At 33.9% G+C, this 20,524-nt stretch overlaps 1 protein-coding gene across 7 annotated transcripts in view; it reads left to right on the top strand.

Moving 5' to 3' along the window:
* Positions 1 to 20,524, top strand: part of CNOT6L (CCR4-NOT transcription complex subunit 6 like) — a 119,778-nt gene that overhangs the window by 85,925 nt on the left and 13,329 nt on the right. For 6 of the 7 annotated variants that reach the window (XM_081245164.1, XM_081245160.1, XM_081245159.1 and 3 more), the window contains exons 6-10: positions 413 to 481; positions 3,131 to 3,288; positions 5,465 to 5,619; positions 15,954 to 16,105; positions 18,686 to 18,913. In XM_081245164.1, the coding sequence (XP_081101290.1) occupies positions 413 to 481; positions 3,131 to 3,288; positions 5,465 to 5,619; positions 15,954 to 16,105; positions 18,686 to 18,913 (762 nt within the window). Of the gene's footprint in view, positions 1 to 412; positions 482 to 3,130; positions 3,289 to 5,464; positions 5,620 to 15,231; positions 15,346 to 15,953; positions 16,106 to 18,685; positions 18,914 to 20,524 lie in introns of all 7 variants that reach the window. The other variant, XM_081245165.1, reaches the window with a different exon arrangement.

The following is a 20,524-nucleotide window of genomic DNA, read 5'->3' as shown; positions in this document are numbered from 1 at the left end:
ATATAACCCAGCAATCCCACTACTGGGCATATACTCTGAGAAAACCATAATTCAAAAAGAGTCAGGTACCACAGTATTCATTGCAGCACTATTTACAATAGCCAGGACATGGAAGCAGCCTTAGTTAAGGTTTTAAATAGGTACTTTTTAATAAATACTGTGTAAGTATAAATGCCACTACTGAATTTCCTCATGTTCTTTTTGGATATTAGTTACATGTTTTATGAAGAACTCTTCGTCAACTTCCTTCAGCTTCTAAATCTTCATTATATTTCAGTACTATATTTTTAAGTCAGTTTGTGGGGCATTATAGCTGAAGAGAAAACAGAAGCTGATTTGACATTATAAAGCAAATGATACTGATTTTAGAAAGACATGAAAATATGTTTATAAGAATATACATTTTTTCCAGTTCATCCAGAGCAGCTTCCTCCGAGGCCATGGATTACATTAAAAGAACGAGACCAAATTCTGCCATCAGGTAAATAGTTTTTCTTATTCTTCCTTGACTATTTTCAGATATACTTGAAATGCCATTTGGGCTTTGTGATAAAATTGACAGGCCTTCATTTTACCTCCCCTGAGTAGATGCGTTTAAAAAGACTGATCAGTAGACTGAAAAGTCTACCCTAAGGCTTATGTACAGGGATCTCATACCTTTCACAATGATGCAGCTCTTGGTTTTAAAATTAGTTCTTGTAATAGAGCTTTCCAAATGGCATCTTCACATAGGGTTTGGTGATTTAAGAAAAATGAGTAGTAATGAATTTTCTTCTGAAAAATTTTAAACTACTTAGATACTTTATCTTTCTTGAGTGGGTAGGCTGATAACTCTTGTAGAAGAATAATTTAGACTGAGTTCAATTTACTGTATTGGAAACAAAATATGATACCAGGCCAAGGGTATAGAAATGATATAGGGTGAAGATTTGAGCAGCTTAATTATATGATTTAGCATTTCTAGAACTGCAGTAATGTAGGAAATATAAACCTTTATCTTTTGGTGCAGACCAATGATGATTTGACATTTATAGGGCTTCTTACTGCTTATTAGACATTTTATGATTGGGAATTCTGCTTAAAATAAGTTGTTACGAATTAATATTCCTCTTAATCACAAGTGATAGTTTTCATGATACCTAATTTTGTTTTAAAAATGAAAATTTTACTGTTTTAATATGAATACTGATACTTAATTTTAAAGGGTAAACCACAGAATTTATTATGTACTCTTACAACAATATAAAGCCTGTCTTTTTTTTTTTTTTTTTTAATTTAAGGTAAGAAGTGGAAGGATTCAGAAAAAATCATTTGCTTAGTTATCGGGAGATGTGGGAAGTGTAACGTGTTCATGGTTCTATTTATATTTTAATAACACTGAGAAATATCATATCAGTACATTTCTGTATCTTCTAGAGGTAATAATTTTAAAACCACCACACTCTGGAGCCATAGTATCAGCCTGTTCTACGAGGTACTGTATCAGTGTTATCAAGAATAACACTTCTGTTATCAGGATTCACATTGATGGTCTGAGTAAAATGAATACCTCAGTTTTTCTACAGAGCCTCAAGTTAGGCAGATTTATTTTATGTTTAGCCTTCCTTAATGTGTAATTAATTGTTCCCTTTCTGGTATTAAAATGATATTAAAAACACCATTTTCTAGTTCTTCAAAGTAATCCCTTTCTGAGCACGAGTTAACATAATCTTGAAGAAGATCTTTCCTAATATCACATACCTTCATTTCCAAGAGGAACAACAGAAACAAATTTTCATTAGTTGTTGAATTCTCAAGTAATGTGTTCTTGGGTTTTCCTTTTTGAACAACCACTATGGAGTTTTCTTGGGATATCTGACTTCTGGGAGTAGAATCAGTGCTACAAAAAAAAAAAAAAAAAAAGATATTAAAAATGCCTTTTACTTCTGATGCATAGGCAGATGTGTATAATAACCAACAATGGTTAAGGGTGATTTATAGCCACAAAACTATAATGGTAATTAAACTATGTAAGAATTAATCCCAGATAGTGAAAAGAGGTACCAGTATACAAAATGACCACCATTCAGATTTCCAGGGGACCGTTGAACTAAGTTTCTCTTAATACCTTTCCCATCATCTGACTTTGAATCAACTTCAATCAAGTGTTACTTCATTCTTGGATTCCTCACCTTTTATTAAGTACTTGATTCTCAACTGTGTCTGCCCATTATAATCACCTGGAAAGCTGTTTAAAAATATTAATACCCAAATCCTAATATACTAACTTAATTAGTCTGGAGTAAGGCGCTGAGTATCAGCATTTTTTAAAAAAAGTTCTACAAACTGATTGTAATGGACAGCCAGGATAGAGCATTAATGATAAAAATCAGGGCTTTTCAAACTGGTGTTCATGTGCATATGAATCACCTGGGGATTTTGTTAAATTGCAGGTTCCGATTCATTAAGTCTTTGGGAAGCCAGAAATTCTTCAGTACTGAGTTCCTAGGTGATAACTGATGCTGCTGGTACTTAGAGCACATTTTTGAGTAGCAGGGATACAAGCTGCGTTTTCCTATTAGTTTGCTTGTAGTCCTTTTATAGGCATTTTAAAATGAGAATTTAGTTTTAGAAATGAACATTTGATTTGGTAAAAAAGGATTCTCTTATGACTGAACTTTGTTAGTCCATATTCTTCTGGCTTAGAGCAGTGAGAGCAGTAAGAGGCCCAAAAAAGTATTAAGTATGGATATTTTGTTAATACAAGTTAATGAAATTAGAGCCTTTTAATAAGAAAAATTAAAATTTACTTTTATTCCATTTATAGAGAAAAGTTTTGCCCAGTAAATTATGTGCAAAAAAATGTCATTCTGATTTAAAAGTTGAATTTTTACTTATTAAAATATTCTTTAAAAATCACAAATATGAAGTATTAGTCTAATTCTCGTAAAAGAACTTTGGTGTGATGGATTCCAGTGAAGTTTTATAGGTATAGTTTAATGGAATCTTGCCCAAGGCATTTCACGATGATGATATTTGGGGTATGTTTATGTGGCATGTGTGTTTGTGTAGGTGTATATGTGATATTACTTTGGAAAACATTGCCTAATTTTCTCCCTTTTGTCTGTTGTTTTTTTCTCCCACTTCTTAGCATCATTCACGGTTATGTGTTACAATGTGTTATGTGATAAATACGCCACCCGGCAGCTATATGGCTATTGCCCATCCTGGGCATTAAACTGGGAATACAGGAAAAAGGGAATTATGGAAGAAATTGTTAACTGTGACGCAGATATCATTAGTCTTCAGGTAACATATAGAAATTAAGTTGTCTTTAACTTAAAGGTGAACCTAAAAATTATAGAAGATCTTACTTTTGGGAGAGTTCCTGTGTTCGAAGGAAAACCCAAAGCAATTATTTTCTCTCCTCTTAAAAAAAAAAAAGGATAATTGTAATAAGCACCTCAGATATTTCTACAGTGAAACTGTTTTGCTAAGTATAGCCACCAACTTATACTCATTTACTGTTTTCATACGTGAAAGGAATCGCACCACACTATTCATGCTAATTCATTTTATGAACAAATCATTGGTCTTGCCGAAAGAGAAAACTGCAGAATATTGCATCTCTAAGGTTTATAAATTTAACTTATAATGGGATCTGTAAAACAGAATTACTTGCCCACCGTTGTTCTTTAATGATAAACTTTTTTTTTTTTTTTGATGTGGACCATTTTTAAAGTCTTTATTGAATTTGTTACAATGTTGCTTCTGTTTTGGTTTTTTTGGCCAGGAGGCATGTGGGATCTTAGTTCCCTGAATAGGGATCCCACCCAGGGATCGTACCCACACCCCTTGCATTGGAAGGTGAAGTTTTAATCACTGGACCGCCAGGGAAGTCCCAGTGCTAAACATTTTAAACATTTAAAAATATTGTACTATAAATCATGCATTTTTGCCTTATTTTAAAAGCAACCTCGGAAATCTAGATACTTTATAATGAATTTAACTGACAAAGTACCTTTCCATTGAAATACTTGTCTTATTGCTTCTTTTCAACACTCAGCTAATGAATGGCCAAGAAGGTTTATGCGTAGTTTTTAGTACTTTTTCCTTAGCAACTTTCAAAGCATATTAAATGCTTAAAGGTATTTTAAAATTTTAAGTGTTATAATGTCATACCTCCTTTTCAGCATAGCTTACGAAGAAAGCTGTTACTTTTTATAATAATTTTTTTGTACTAGAACAGCTTTATTATTTATATTTGTATTATTATCCGTGGTTCATTTGACTTCCTAGGAAATAACAAGAAGTCTTCAGAAATTAAATTTTCTTTTAAACACTGACAACTGACACAAAACTGGGGGGAGGAGGAGGCAAATAACCGTAGGCTTGTTGTAGTTACTTAATTGTCCTCCTTTTGATTCAGAAGTAAAGTGTAGTATGAAGTATAAAAAGCATCATAATTTAAAAAATATGTTCTTATTATAGTAAGAACATATTTAAAGTAATATTATATTATAAAGTGTTCATTCTAGAGAAGTTGGAAATTTTGAAAAAATATAAAGAATAATGGAGGAAAACACCTAATCCCATATCCCAAATATAGTTGCTGGGTTAAAACTTCTGAAGTATTTCTTGTACACTTTAAAAAAAATTCACTTGCCTATTTATTTACAGATACGTACAGATATGTTTTCAAAATAGAGATCACACTATTGATGTATTTTGTACCTTGTTTATTGCACTTAATATACTTTCCATGTTACTAAAATTCCTCAAAGCCAATTATATGAATATATATTAATTGATTTAGCATTTTCCCTACTGTTGGACATTCAGGCTGTTTATGTTTTCACTGTTACAAAATCATGTTGTGTTGAGCATTAGCATACATAAGTCATTTTCTTCACACTTGATTATTTCATTTGGAAAGATTTGTTAAAAATATGTTATGGGTCTAACTTAATAATTACGACTTTAACACACACCATTGGATTATTGGTACTCAGGTACCTAAAAATTCCTTAAGTAGAATTTTTTGTTGGTAGATCTTAAGCTTTTCACTCTTGAGTATCATTTCTTTCTACCACAGTTGAGAAATTTGAAATAATTTTTTAAATTACCTCTTTTTAATATAAAATTTGCTATTCCATATCACCTAATCTATAATATGACCAACTTTCAATTGTTCATTTACCAGTTGAGGAAGTGAAGTATAGTGGAATGAATTCTAAATTGGGAGTCAGGAGACTTGGGACCAACTACCTGTGTGAGCATGAGAAAATCACGTTACTTTCTGGTTCTCTTAGGTTTTAACAAGCTGCCATTGTCAAATGGTGGCTGCTATCAATAAGGTAAGGTACTTAGATAATATTTTTTAAGTGAAGTATTTTAACTTGGTCACACCTTACTCACAATGCTGCACGTTTTTATATCTTAGTTTTCCTCTGTCATGTCAATGATAATGTTTCTTTCGTCTCAGGAAGTGGAAACAGAGCAATACTTCACGCTCTTTCTGCCAGCATTGAAGGAGCGTGGATATGATGGATTTTTTTCTCCAAAGTCACGTGCCAAAATCATGTCTGAGCAGGAGAGAAAGCATGTGGATGGTTGTGCAATATTCTTCAAAACAGAAAAGTGAGTTAAGGAAATGAAGCATAATAGTGTACTTATTTCTTTAATTACCACACGTTTGAAATTGTCTTTGGTTTGACCCTGAAATAGGCAGGTAATATAAAAGTTTAAAACTACTGGTAATGTTTTATTTCTTAGGCTGTGTATTGAAAATAAGAATGTTTACTGTCTTATTCTTTATGCTTTTTTTGCCAAATTACATGAAAAATATTAAAGAGTATATACTTGAATGTGATACTGTATTTATATATATATTTTCATGAAGTACAATATTAGTTTCTGTGTAAAAAAGAAAGTAGACTTTTTTTGGTAGTTGACGTTTTTCAGAATCATTCATTTTATGAACTTTTCATCTTTTTTTTTTTTTTTTTTTGCGGTATGTGGGCCTCTCACTGTTGTGGCCTCTCCCGTTGCGGAGCACAGGCTCCGGACGCACAGGCCCAGCGGCCATGGCTCACGGGCCCAGCCACTCCGCGGCATGTGGGATCTTCCCAGCCCGGGGCACGAACCCGTTTCCCCTGCATCGGCAGGCGGACTGTCAACCACTGCGCCACCAGGGAAGCCCGAACTTTTCATCTTTTAAAATTAACATTCTATATGTTTATTTAGTCATTCATTCACTAAATGTTTACTGAGCATTTGCTTTGTGACAAATGCTGTGCTAGTCACAATAATCTCAAAGACATACAGTTTCTATCCCACTCAGAGCTCTAGTAGGAAAATCACAATCTAATATGGTATATATGAGATGGAGATATGCAAGGATAGATAAGGGAGGACATGCACAGAGCTTATGGAGGTAGGGCGTTAAAGGATTGACTGAGACAGGACAATGGAAAGCGGTCATGACCTGAAATGGAAAACAGAAAACATGACCTTTGTTTTTTCAGGGCTGTAATATAGTTGATGAAAATACAGTCAAAAATAAGAAGATGATGACTGCTTATCAAAATACATGAACAATCTTGTAGAGACCTCTGTGCTTTAGTATTCTTGAGTTTAAAATGGAAAAGAGTATCTGTTCAGAGTTAGTGACAAGAATTAAAGGAGATAATGAATGGATAGGTACTTCATAAATCATTAAGTGTCCTGGAAATATTTATATTATTGTCATATTTCTCTGTTTCTGTAATCCTTTGCAATATTAATATTTCTCTCTTACTGGGTTTATGATGTTGTGCTCATTGGATTTAGGAACTGCATTTCCTACTTGAGGGTGCAGAGCTGTAACACACTTAGGAGGCTATCTCTCCCTTTTTTTTTTTTTTTTTGGTTTGGAATTGTGAAGAGTTTATTATGTGACTCTTTTTTCATTCCTTTATTTATCTATTTATTTTTATTTATTTTTATTGAAGTATAGTTGATTTAAAATAAAGTAAGTTATACATACATACATTCTTTTTTATATTCTTTTTCATTATGGTTTACCACAGGATATTGAATATAGTTCTCTGTGCTGTACAGTAGGACCTTGTTTATCCATTCTATATATATAACAGTTTGCATCTACTAACCCCAAACTCCAAATCCATCTCTCCCCCACTGCCCTTCCCCCTTTCCATTCCCCCTGGGCAACCACAAGTCTGTTCTCTATGTCTGTAAGTCTATTTCTGTTCATAGATAGGCTCATTTGTGTCATATTTTAGATTCCACATATAAGTGATATCATATGGTATTTGTCTTTCTCTTTTTGACTTATTTCACTTAGTATGATAATCTTTAAGTCCATCCATGTTGCTGCAAATGGCATTATTTCATAGAAGGCTATCTCTTGAACGCTGGCTGAGTGACTAGATGGTTAGAGGCAGATTCCTTTGGTTATCATCCTGAGGAAAAGAGAGAAGTATATTTTTGCCTCATAAAGGCTGCCAGTTTTACAGTGGAAAATTTGAAGGAACCTCCAATGGAAGACTGAAATATATGGATTCTCATAGAGATTGTATCCTGTAGTTAATAACTTAGGTTTGATACATTAGATGGGGAATCATCTACTAAACGCCTGTGACTATTTTCCTGTATTTTCCTGTTTGGTGCCTGTTATAACAAATCATTTCAATGTTTTTATTGATACAAGCCTATTTATTACCAGCATGGCATGTTATTTTAAGTAAATGAATTAAGTGAATTTGAAAGCTATTTGAACCCCTTCTTCTCACTTATTTGTACCTACTTTCATATCTTTTCTGTGACTTTTTAATAGAGATTTTTCATTTGTTTAATAATTAGTACATGGCCCTGAAGTATTTGAGGTCAGAATATGCTAAATTCTTCTAGTGGGTTGGTGATTTTTTTTTTTTTACAAATTTTAGAATAACAATAGCTATTACTTTCATAGTGTTTACATGTCCGCCATTTTCTTTTATTTATACTGATTATCTTATTTAATTTTTAAAGCAATCCTCAGAGATAGGAATAGAGCTATTTCCTCATTTTTATAGATGAGGAAACCAAGACAGAGATTATCTGGCTTCACAGTCAATGCTTTTAACCACTGTACTAAACTGCATCTTTAGATTTTTTTTTAATATTTATTATTTTTTTAATTGAAGTATAGTTGATTTACAATGTTGTGTTAGTTTCAGGTGTGCAACAAAGTGATTCCATTTTACATATATATATATTTTTCCAGATTCTTATATAGGTTATTACAAAATATTGAGTATTGCTCCCTGTGCTATATAGTATGTCCTTGTTGTTTATCTTTAGACTTATTGTTTCAGCTTCCAATATCACTTGTACCTCTTAAAAGGTTACCTCATTTGGGAAATACTGCCTTTAATTTGATATTTGTTACCAGTATTCACACACAAATTACCTTGAAACACAATTAAAAAAAGAATTACTGATAACATTGAGACATGTAACATCAATCTGTTTTTCCATTTGCCATTGTTTCTTTCTGAAAGATGATAATACATAAAATTTTTTTCATTCCCTTCACAGTTTTGAGAGGAAAATCTAAAATGCCTTGATAATTTACTAGAGGTAATTAAGATTTTAAACTAACAATTGTCTAGGAAACTTTAAACAACCAAGTATTTGAAAATTGATACTTGAATTATTAAAAATGCTGTAAATTAGGTAAGAGATAAATACATGGGAAATACTTAGATGCATCATTTGCACTTCTTTCCTTCTTCAACTTTTTGCCTAAATAGTAACATGGATCCAGCAACAGATGAAGACCTTGAGTGTGATATGTTGTTAAATTCCACCTGTTTTGAACAGTGCCAAATAACTTGCTGATGTCATGTTATCTATCCAATGCCAAACTATTTGGAATTTAACACAAAGTATACTATGCTGCATTTCTTCTACTCCTTCTTCAGATTGGAGAAATGATGCAGTGCAAAGAAAGGACTGTTTTGAAGCTGGGTGGTTCTCCTGCTTATGTAGCTGTATAATCTTGAATGAGTCACTTACACTTTCTGGGCTTATTTTCTCATTTGTACATATTTATGTATTACCTTGTAAGAGAATTTATATGATTTACAAAACTAACAGTTAAAAGATAGCTGTAGAAGAGTGCTTCAATTCTCTGTACTCATTCTCAAGGTCTTAATCTTCTAAAACCAGAGTATCAGATAATTTCTCATCTTCATTGATGAAATTTTTTTCCCTTCATGGAAGACAGTGGTACAGATGGGTAACAATAAATGGAAACTATAATAATCACTATTTTTAGCAAAATATTATAATAAAAATCTCTTATGCATCGTGATGGAAGGATAGTATATTGCTTAGTAATGGCTGGGACACAGACCATTATTCAGAGAATTAGAATACATTATATTTTATATTGTATACATTATACTTTATATTGTATTCATTCTAGTTTAATCTTTGGGGATTCAGAAGGCACTTCAAGATTTGGTAGCACCTTTTGGTCATTATGAACATCATTTTTTGGGTAATTAGGTGCATAAAGATACCAGAAAATAGAAATTTGGGCTGATAAGATGCCAGAAATCACCTTTTCTTTGTCCTTTATCTTAATAAGTGTTTTTTTCAGTGCAAAATATTATATAAAACAGACATATACATATAGGCTTGTATTTTGTGTGTGTGTGTGTAAGAAGAGACTGTTATTATAGATAAGTTTTTTAGAGTCAGAAAGTTTCTCTTTCCCACGTTTTGTCCTATAGACTAAACAGTTAGTAGAAATGGAGTCTTGGAGCCCGATACACAATTTGAAGAAATCCAAAATGTTGAAAAATGGAGCTGAAATCAGATCTAGATACTAGACTTACTTGCTTTTCCTGAGGTTAGCAATTCTGATCTGATCATGCTTTGTTTCAAATCAGTGAGAAAGGGAAAGATGAAAACAGCAGTTTTAGAACAGTGTGACCATTACACTATGAAGAGGCAGTCTCTTCCAATAGGACTGGGAACTAGGTTGTCATGGTGCTTAGTCCTTACTGTATTGCCTCTGCTGTCTGTCTCAGAGGTACCAGGTAAGGCCAAGTCCTTGTTTTTCCTTCTATATGACAGGTGGTTTTGTGGTTGAGAAGAGGTCATTCAGAGGTTATAGTGTTGTCCCAAAATGACCTATTGTGTCTTACTAGTTTCTCAGTTACTAATTTTTTCTGTCATAGGTGGTGGTTGTGTTTAGAATTTTAAAATCTGAGATTGTGGTTTCTGGTTTCCAGTGTTAGCTTTCCCATTAATTTAATCTGAAACATAAAATTATTGCTCTATGCTGCCAGTTTCCTTTACCTTTCCAATATGGATAATAATAACTGTTCTGCCTAACTTCAGAGGTTTCCTATGGGGCTAAAATGATCAAGAATGTGAAAGTGCTTTTAGTGGTTAAAAGAGTTGTACAAATATAGGTAGGATGGCGAATATCCATTTTTCTTCCCTATTTATCTCACTCTCTAAGCTTACCTTTTCTAGCAAATTGTTTTCTGGCACTCCCATGATTACTTGAAAGGACCTAAGAACATATTTTATAGCATCTTATGCTGAATATACAATAAAAACTTCTGTTTGGTTTAGGTTTAAGAGTGAGTTTAATGTGATCAGAAAGGGTCATAGTTAACAGAAAGTAGAAGCAGAGTGAAGGTTATTTGGTTGTAGGTAGGAGGGGAGAAAGTGAGAAGTAGTATTGTTCTAAAGTAGTATGGATAGAATATGGATAACTATTTCTTACTATTTTATAAATGTATTATAAATATAGTATAAAATAAACACAAACACAAGATAAGTTATAGGAGATTATAACTCCCTGTACTGGTGCTAGAAATCTCATTTTCTAAAAGCAGAGTCTCTGAAAAGTTCTTATGGTTCAAGAAGTATATCTATGCTCTTATTTAATTCTCACTGGAAAGAAGGAATTTTCTTTTCCTTAGTTCTCAACTATCTCTTTGGTTCTTCACCTACTGGTGAAGCTGAAATAATAAAATTGAGCGTATAACTCTGACCCTTTTAGTATCTCTAAGCCCCAAGGAGGGAGGTGTAAGTTATAATGACATGTGCTCTATTTAGGAAAACTGGTTTTATTTTTCTGAACTTTTTGAAGCCAAAGACATTAAAAAGCAGGTACCTCAAGAAGATTGGGAAGTTTCAAAAGTCAAAACTAGGACAATACAATTATAAATTATACTAACAATGAGGAAGAAAGTTGGAGGGGTAGTTGGAGGCATCTAATGAACCGGGTAATTGTTCAGGATTCGTTTTAAAGGAGTGTTTTTTGTTTTGGGTTTTTTTTTTCTTTTTGATTAAAAAAGTCAATAACCAAGTATGTATTAAAAAAAGAGTTTATGAACCTATGTTCTTTGCCATGAAAATTAAGAAAAAGGGAAAATTGGGTGAAAGTGTTAAGGCAACGAGGAGGGTATTTTAAACAACATATGCACTGTAAAGAGGTATACCTACGTGGATTGTGCCATCACTAATTGGCAATCAAGAAAAAACCAGAGGTATGCAACTTCTATTTTGCTTTCATGGTCTCTGTTGAGGAGAATTATTTTCAAAGTGGAAAGACTAAGACCAGGTAAAGAGGAGATTGGCAAACCAAGAAGAGATTGGTAAGCCAAGAGAATCACTAAAGTGCCTTAACTAGTTAGGTTTCCATATCAATATAATTATATCCCATGTCCCCATAGTATTAAAATATCTTGCCAAAGTATGATTAGAGGAGTATCGGGTTGGCCACAAAGTTCGTTCGGGTTTTTTCCATAAGATGTTACAGAAAAACTCAAACGGACTTTGTGGCCAACCCAATAGATGGCATGAATATTGGTGTATAGGAAAAGTCCTAATATATTGGGGAGAAATAAACCACCTCATTTTTCAAAAAATTGGCGAGCCTCGGTTTTCCTCATCTTTGTAATGGTAATAGTAGTACTGTCTGTTGCAATTTGAGTTCTCCAGAAAGAAGACTCCAAGTTACTTTGGTGTTTAGGAATTTATTAAGGATCAACAACTGTGGAAAGGAAGGGGGAAAAGCAGAAATGAGCATAGAGAGTAGAGCTGTGTTGCAGACCTGGACAGCCTCAGCTGACCCCACCCTGTAGCTTCAGAGCTGAAATGGCCTGTGAGAGTTAACCCAGGAGGGACCAAAATCCCCAGACCTTTATCTTTTGTTTTTGATCTGTAATTGGATACGTGCCACTCCCAGAAGTACTTGACCTTGGTGAGGCAGCTCTCTGCAATTGGAGCAATTCCTGAAGGATTGATGAGGGATCTGGGCAGCATCTCTTCATGTCCACCCCTTTGCAAAGTTTTAACAAATTTTAGGACTAATATATATGAAGTACCTATCATAGGTCTTGATACAAAGTAGATCCTCAATAACGGACCCCTTATTTTTTTTTATTATTTGTACTGTCCTATTGAGAATTTTGATTATTTAAGAGAAAACATATGTATACATATAAGATTTATAAAAACTGAAAAGCTGGCAGGGATATTTAATCTTTTGGAAAAACAGAATGTAGTTTCCAAGTACCCTTAATATCTGAATGGGTGAACTAATGGGCAGAAGCTCATGAAATGATACTCAACAGAAATAAAGTCTGCTACTCTTAGATTATTAAAGGAAAAGAAAGAGGAAGAGGTAAAATTATTTGAGAGCACAGAAGAATATTTATATGCAAAAAAGTTCATTATTAAACTAAATGTTAATTACTATAACTAACGGCATTAGTTATAATAGCTCATATCAGAAGTAAATGTCCAACACAGAATAGTTCAATTATGGTGAATCTGTATAGTGGACTATAATGCAATCATAAAAATTGATTTTTGAAACATATAGTATTTTATAGGGAAACATCCATGGTAGAATGTTCATTAATATAGACCTAGAGTATTATTCTAATTGTATAAAAAATGTTTGTGTGCACGTGCATGGAGAAAAGTCTGGGGAAATATATTGACTTGTTGATGGGGGTGTTAGATTGCAAGTGACTTGAAATTTTCTTTATATTTTTAACTCATTCCAAAATCTCTATAATAAACATATGTAACTTAATAAAATCATTTTTTCACTTGTTTGTTTTTAAGCATCTATAAATGCAGAACTGAAGAGACCTGGTTTAAGAGCTAAAAGAACCAGAAAGTTTTAGATATATATTAGTACTTATTTGGCTTATAAATAACATGGCTGTCCCCAAGTGCAATTTCAGTCTTTATTAACAAAAATACAGTCCAAAATGAGGAAGGCAGTAGTTCATTTTTGCCCAGTTCTAGGTACTGCACCTTTGGGTGAACTTGAGTTTTTCAAGTGAACAGCTGTTTTACACCATATATCATATAAAGAATTGATGATTTCTTTTCTGGAGAAGACTTGGGGATGATATTTAAAGTAGTGTTCAAATGGAAAAGAAATTCTATATTCCTGTAAAGAAATGATGTAGATCTAGTTTTGATGGAAGAAAGATACAGGGAAACAAATTTTAGTTAGGGAAGACAGTTCTAATAATTAGATATTCTCTAATAATTAGACAATTCTAATAATTAGATATATTAGTTCTAATAATTAGATATTAGATATGTGGGGGAGAATATCTAATTATTAGAACCCCTACCAAATAATAGCCTGACTTTGGTAGAAGAAAAATATTCCAATATTAAAAATAAAACTATTAAATAGGATTTTCAAACTTTCCTACAGAACCCTAGGTTCCTATATATAAGCCTTAAGAGTTAATATTTACAAGATATTTCAAAAATTAAATACAAATAATTAAACTGTAATTTAAAAATAACATGTTCACTCAGATGTTTCAAATATCAAATTTTAACACTTTGGAAATTGATAACATGTTCCTGATACGCTGTTTAGTTGACTTGTTGTAGACCTCTGAATTGAGTTTTTGCCTGCTTGCTTTTTCTGAGTTCAAAGTCAGTTATTTACCACTTGTATCTGTGTGTCTGTGTGAATCAGGATTTTTATTATTAATACTGTGTAACCAAAACAGAATAGAGAAATAAACTGGGTAATGAGACTGATATGACTATAATTATTATCTATACCCTCTGATTTCAAACTTTTATAATCATCAAAACAGATTCATCATTCATGATTAATTTATTTAAACATAATACTGCCTTTATCTGTTTTATATATAAGAATCTTACCAGAAATTGTTTGAAAAAGGTATTCCACTGCTTAAAGACATTTTTTAAAGTCTGATATGGAGGATGATCAATTATATCTGTAGAACTTATTTTGAATCTGCCTACTTCTCTTTATTTCTCTTGCCTTAGCCACCATCATCTGTCATCCAAACAACCTCAGAAACTTTCTAATTGTTCTCATAATTCCTGAACTTTGGCTCCTGTAATTCATTCTCTACAATGCAGCTGCAGTGATCTTAAAAAATATAAATCAAATAATAACATATCCTTGCTTAGAACCTATTCAGTCAGTCTTCTTCCTCTTAATCTCCAACACCATTTCTACGCTTCCATTCCTTTCTAACCTATAAACATACAAAGTTGTTTGCTGACCCAGGACCTCCCTCTTCTTCCTCTATCTGGAATGCTCTTGATTCCATTCTTCACCTTGGTAGTTCCTCATCCTTCATGTTTCAGTTTAAATATCCCCTCTTTAAGGTAGAGGATGGAAACTACACTCCCTTTAATCACTCTGGCTTAGGAGTAGGCACATGACCGGACCTTTTATTCTTCTCAGCGCATCTGAGACATTCAGAATTGGAGCAAGGAAAGGAGTATTATTTCATCTAGCAGTGCCGTGCAACACAGTAAGATGTTAGTCAGTATTTTTGAAGGAATGTGTGCAGGCTTCTCTTTCAAAGCTAGGAGGAAGATGGGGTGGGGACATTTTATAAGAGCAAAGATGTCTTTTCTCCACTTAAAACCTAGTGAAAGGTAGACAGTATATTTAGTAGGTTTTGGTTGTTTATAAATACTTAACAAACTTAATAAAACTAGGCTGACAGAGGTTTAATGGCTTGACCAAAGTCATACTGCTATTAAATGACAGTGCTAGACTCAATTCTATTAAATCCTACAATGCTACAATACCTACTTTGGCACTAAGGAAAGGAAATATTAGTGCAGATGCAGAAGCTGTAATCACAGCGAGAGCCATTTCTCATCTTATAGAATCTTTCTTTCTGTTCACTTACATTCACCTAATTCCAGCTTTCTAGTAAAAGCCAGATGGAAAAATCGGCTTCGACTTAGCCGAGATAAGGGTGTGTCCCTGCATTTTCTTGACAGATTTCTTGATGTGGTGAGAATAAAACTGCAAACAGGGTAGGTAGATTTTATTCTGTTCTTATTTTTTTAAACAGCTTTATTGGAGTATAATTGCTTTACATTGTTGTGTTAGTTTCTGCTGTATAACAAAGTGAATCAGCTATACGTATACATATATCCCCATATCCCCTCCCTCTTGCTGTTCTTATTAATCTGCTGACTTAGTTAAGGTTGTGTTCACCTTTGAATACCAGAAAATCCCAGCAGTAGCTTAAAGAAGTAGGAGGAGAGTAATTTTCTCACACAAGAAGTCCAAAAATGGCAGTCCAGAACTGGTTCAGCTGCTTCTCCATTCAGAGTGGGCTGTCTTTTACCCTCCTGTTTCTCACCACAGGGGCAGAGATATAAAAGGCTAAAGGAATACACACATACACATACATGCACACACACCATCTTTGCTAGGTGGCACTTCCAAGAAAGTTTCTACAGTAATCAGACCTTTTTCCTCTCGTTGGCCAGAACTATATCACAAGCCCCCTTGCAGCTAGAAAGTCACTAGGGAGACAATGAGTAGCATCTATATCTTGTGCTCCCTTCATTTAATGGCTTTTAGCATGATAGTCCAAGTATCTAATATCATAATACTAATGCATTGTACCTTTTAGATTTACATTGGTGCAGAAGCATACAGTGGAATTTAACCAAGTGGCAATGGCTAATTCAGATGGATCCGAAGCTATGCTGAACAGAGTGATGACAAAAGATAATATTGGTGTCGCTGTGGTATTAGAGGTCCACAAAGAACTATTTGGAGCAGGTGAGTGCAGTTTAAAATATTCTTACAAAAAATAAACACCATCTCAAGTGCAGCGAGTCTTGCTGATATTTATTGCATAGTTATTTTCTTTTGAGGAAAGTTAAGGGAGACAGGCTGGAAAACAGCACTAATTCTGTAAAGCATCATCTATATCTTGGAATATTACTTGCCAGGTAATCTGTAAAAAGAAAAGTCTTTACTGTGCCATTAATTCCAAAAGGTTATTTGAAATAAGAATAGTTTTAAGCTGAATTTGGAAACTATGATGATTTGGTTCTCCTTTTAGCCATATTTTTAGCTTCTTGACTGAGAAATCTTTTGTCTTTAAGGTTAAGTACTTGGCACATTTTCTCTAATTTCTTTGTTATATCTCAGTCATTGTCAGGGTAAGAGCGGCATCTTTTATCTACCTGGTACTTTTGTTTTCCACTTTATATATTTATAGCTTCCTTCAAAGTAAGAAACTCATTATGTACGTTGCATATCCAGACCTTTTTATCCCCTCTCTACTGCCTGCCTTTCAGCATTTCATTGTTTACTTAACTATATTTTCAGTAAGAGCAAGGAGAAGGTGTCAAGACCATATCAGGGCTTTTATTTAAAATTTTTTTTCTTTACTTACTACCTGTAGAAGAAAAGATTTTTGCCTTAAGTACTGATTGAACTATTCAGACCATGCATATCTGTCAGCCCTCCTTTTCTCACTGTTCTACAGTTTATCCATCATCAAAGACAATCAGTCTTTGATATGAGATTTTAAATTCCTTCTTCATTTTTAGCCTCTCCATTTTTACTGACTTTTATGTCCTTTCCAGTCCATTCTTCTCAGAAGTTTGGTACCTTTTTTTCTGGTAATGCGAACATTGAATTTCTTTTAGAGTTTTACTCTCCTTTCAATTTGCAGAAGAGTAATTACAAATTATATAGTTAAAACTTCCACATTCTGAAATACCTCTCTCTTATACTCCTGGAAGAGTAATTTAATATTATAGAAGGTGCTTATGGCCTTTCTGAAGGGGCAAGTTTTTAATATTTAGTATAGTGAACATTTAATCTACAGCCAAAAGTGACACTGTAAAACTCCTAGGGAAAGAAGAGAGCTTAGAGAATGATCGGATTGCTTTAAAAATGACCATTTCTGTCACATATGAAAGATACTTCAGTTATTTGTTTACTCAACATTAAAGATAATTATAGCTTGGTAAGACAGAAACTTTACCAAAATAGTAGACTACGAAAATCAGGTCTTTCTGCAGAGTTTTTATTTTTAATAGAAAATGTTAAGAGATACTTATAGAAATTCTATAGAAAAATTAATTTTGTATGTATCTAATATTCCAACACTACAAAAGTATATAGAGTAAAACGTGAGAGTCTCTTCATCTTATTCATACCCTCTCGGAGTAACTCTTATTCATTCTTTACACATTACTAACATATATGTGTATAGTTTTATTTAAATGGCATTGTACCGTGCATATTGAATTTTGAGCCTTAAAAACTTTATGGACACTTTTTTTCTCTGTCAGTACATGTTAACTGAGTTGAATTTTCACAGTTTGCCCTTTCAGAGGTGCTTATGGCCTCTTTGAAAGGGCAAGTTTTTTAATGTGTTATCCTCATCCACCATGTTAATATTTATTTTGACAGAATTATAAGACAGTATTTTAGGGGAAAAAATAACCTTAGAGATTTTATGGTTGAATACCTCATGAGGTATTCAGCTGAACACCAGAATGGCTAAGTGATTAGAAATAAAGGTTAGTAATTAGTAATAAAGCCAAGTCTGAAACCCATGTCCAGACTTTGAGAGCACACTACTCCCTAATTCTCAATTTTTAAATTACTTCTTTTGGGTGTGTGGTATGAATTTGTTTTGGTAGCAGATTCATAGCAAATTCACTGCCTTACTTTATTTTGTATAGGTTAATATAATGTTACTGCCTTTTACTGCTGACCCTGTCACTGATGTGCTTAGGAAATGCAAGGTGAATAATTACTGGGCAGTAGGAAGAACTTAAATTAAGGTTTAGGTGATTCAAATAACTGAAAACCTACCTCACTAGGTTATTGTGATATTTAAATGACAGAGATATTTAAACTGCTTGTTTACACTAAGCTCAGCAAATCAAGGAACTATAACTAAATGTTGGTTACATCACAGTATGGTTCCTAACTTGGGTAGAGAGCAGGAGTTGGCAAACTTTTTCTGTAAAGGGCCAGGTTGTTAATAGTTTAGGCTCTGAGGGCCACATATGACCTCTATCACAGTCTTCTAAAAAATGTTTGGTAGAATCTTTAAAAATGTAAAACCAGCCTTAGCTCATGCAGGTTGTACAAAAACAAGTGGTCGGCCAGACTTAGCCCATGGGCTGCAGTTTGTCGACCCCCACGTTGGGATTACCAGAATCTCAGTACTTTAGCTTCTAAGAACTACTTTATGAGATAAAAGGGAAAATATAAATGAATGGAAAAGAATAAAGAAGTGGTTATGGGTTTGGAGGAGAAAACCTTAGGATACTGCTTTTTTGATACATAAAGTATAATCTTAACCTTTGTTTCCCTAATGCTTAAATTTAGGTATGAAGCCTATTCATGCTGCAGACAAACAGCTGCTTATAGTGGCAAATGCCCACATGCATTGGGACCCAGAGTATTCTGATGTGAAACTCATTCAGACCATGATGTTTGTCTCAGAGGTTAAAAACATTCTGGAGAAAGCCTCAAGTAGGCCTGGCAGCCCAACTGCAGATCCTAATTCCATCCCGCTGGTGCTATGTGCAGATCTTAACTCATTGCCAGATTCAGGTATTTATAACATCATTTCCTCTTTGCTTTCAGTTTTGTTTTTACTTCTAGTTGAAAGGTCAGTTAGCTCTTAACTTTTGAGTAGAGACTTTTCTTCTAAATTAGAGAGTGTATCAGTAAGAATCCCAGGAATGGGACATGGAGTAATTGAGGAGAGTTTATTTAGTTTAAGCTATTTCCAAAGATGTATGCAGGGTTAGGGACACAAAACAATGAGTGATGCAGTACCCTGCCACTAGGGGAGTTAGGGACCCTTCACCACCTGTACACCTAAGGGGGAAAAGTGGTGGGAGCTGTTATCAGAACTTGGAAAAAATAGTTACGAAGAGAGGGCCATGTAATAGGAGCGATGGATTTGAATTGGGATGCGATCAATCCCTTGCAGACTGACAAGCCAGGGGAATATATATCCCTGCCTCACTCTGCTACTGTCCTCTGATCTCTCGCCACTGCTGTCCATTGACCAAATCCAACTAGAAGCTAGAGCGGGGAGGGGTTTGCAGTTGATGCAAGTAAAGGTCAGCCTCCCGCCACACAGAATGCAGTGGAGAAGGGTGACCTGAAGAAGCAACCAGAAAATATTCAGCACAGGTAGCTATCTAGTTTAATAATGTTGGCAACCTTTAAGTGAATTCATTGAATGATGCTTGAATTCTGATATTAGCTGCAGAAGAGTAATCAAAATTATCTTAGGATTTCACATTTCTCCTTGAGCTCCACTTAACTACTTTATGTCCTAACTTAAATTATTTTAGATCTTTGTAAAAAATCAGTTCTGCACTTAGATATTAAAACTCAAATTTAAAACATAGTATCACGGTTTTGCTATTACTGAGGCATATTCTAAATTTTGTATATTTTCAATAAGCTACTTTAAATGTTTAAAATAACCACTCAAGAATAAATATGACATAACCCAAATGCCAACAATTGTACTATTAATAAAAGTCTCAAATCTAGAAAACACCTTTGCTTTTTCTCCTTAGCAAATAAATGCCGAAATCATCCTTTCACAAATGTTTGTATTCAGCCCCTAGGCCCATTGACACCTTAAGCATGTCCTCCTTTTTTAATCCTTTTCTTTTTTTGAGTAAATTGCTCTCAAGCACAGGTTTCCTCCATCTCATTTGATTTGGTTAAGCCAATGAGCTATCATTTGGCATCACAGCATGCTGAGTTGACTCAAGCCAGAGTGTCAGGGCTGGATCCTGGTTCTGCCACTTAGGAGCTGTGCAATCTATGGCTAAGTTCCTCATTTTTAAATAAAGGGATAATCATTTTATCCACTTCATAGAGTTGTTTGTAAGGTTTAAGTGTGTAAGGCGCTTACAACAGTGCCTGGCATGTAGTAACTGCTAGATAAATGATAGCTTCTTTTCAGCTATTCACAATACTGATGTTGTGCTCATCATTTATTCATTATATATGTTGCTGTCATTCCTGATCACAAATAGAAAGAGATGACTGACAGACTTTAGTAATCATCATTGTCATAAGAAGGGTTGTGGTAATTTTTTCATGTTTACTTATTCAGTGGAAGTGGTGAGCTTTTTCTGAATGCCTCTACTCTCTTCAGCTTTTTAGACACATCTAATATTTTTGACCAAGTAG

This window comes from Mesoplodon bidens, assembly GCF_964165515.1.
Source record: "Mesoplodon bidens genome assembly, chromosome: 1".
Classification (NCBI taxonomy): domain Eukaryota; kingdom Metazoa; phylum Chordata; class Mammalia; order Artiodactyla; family Ziphiidae; genus Mesoplodon; species Mesoplodon bidens.
This window is presented reverse-complemented; position numbering and strand designations above follow the sequence as displayed.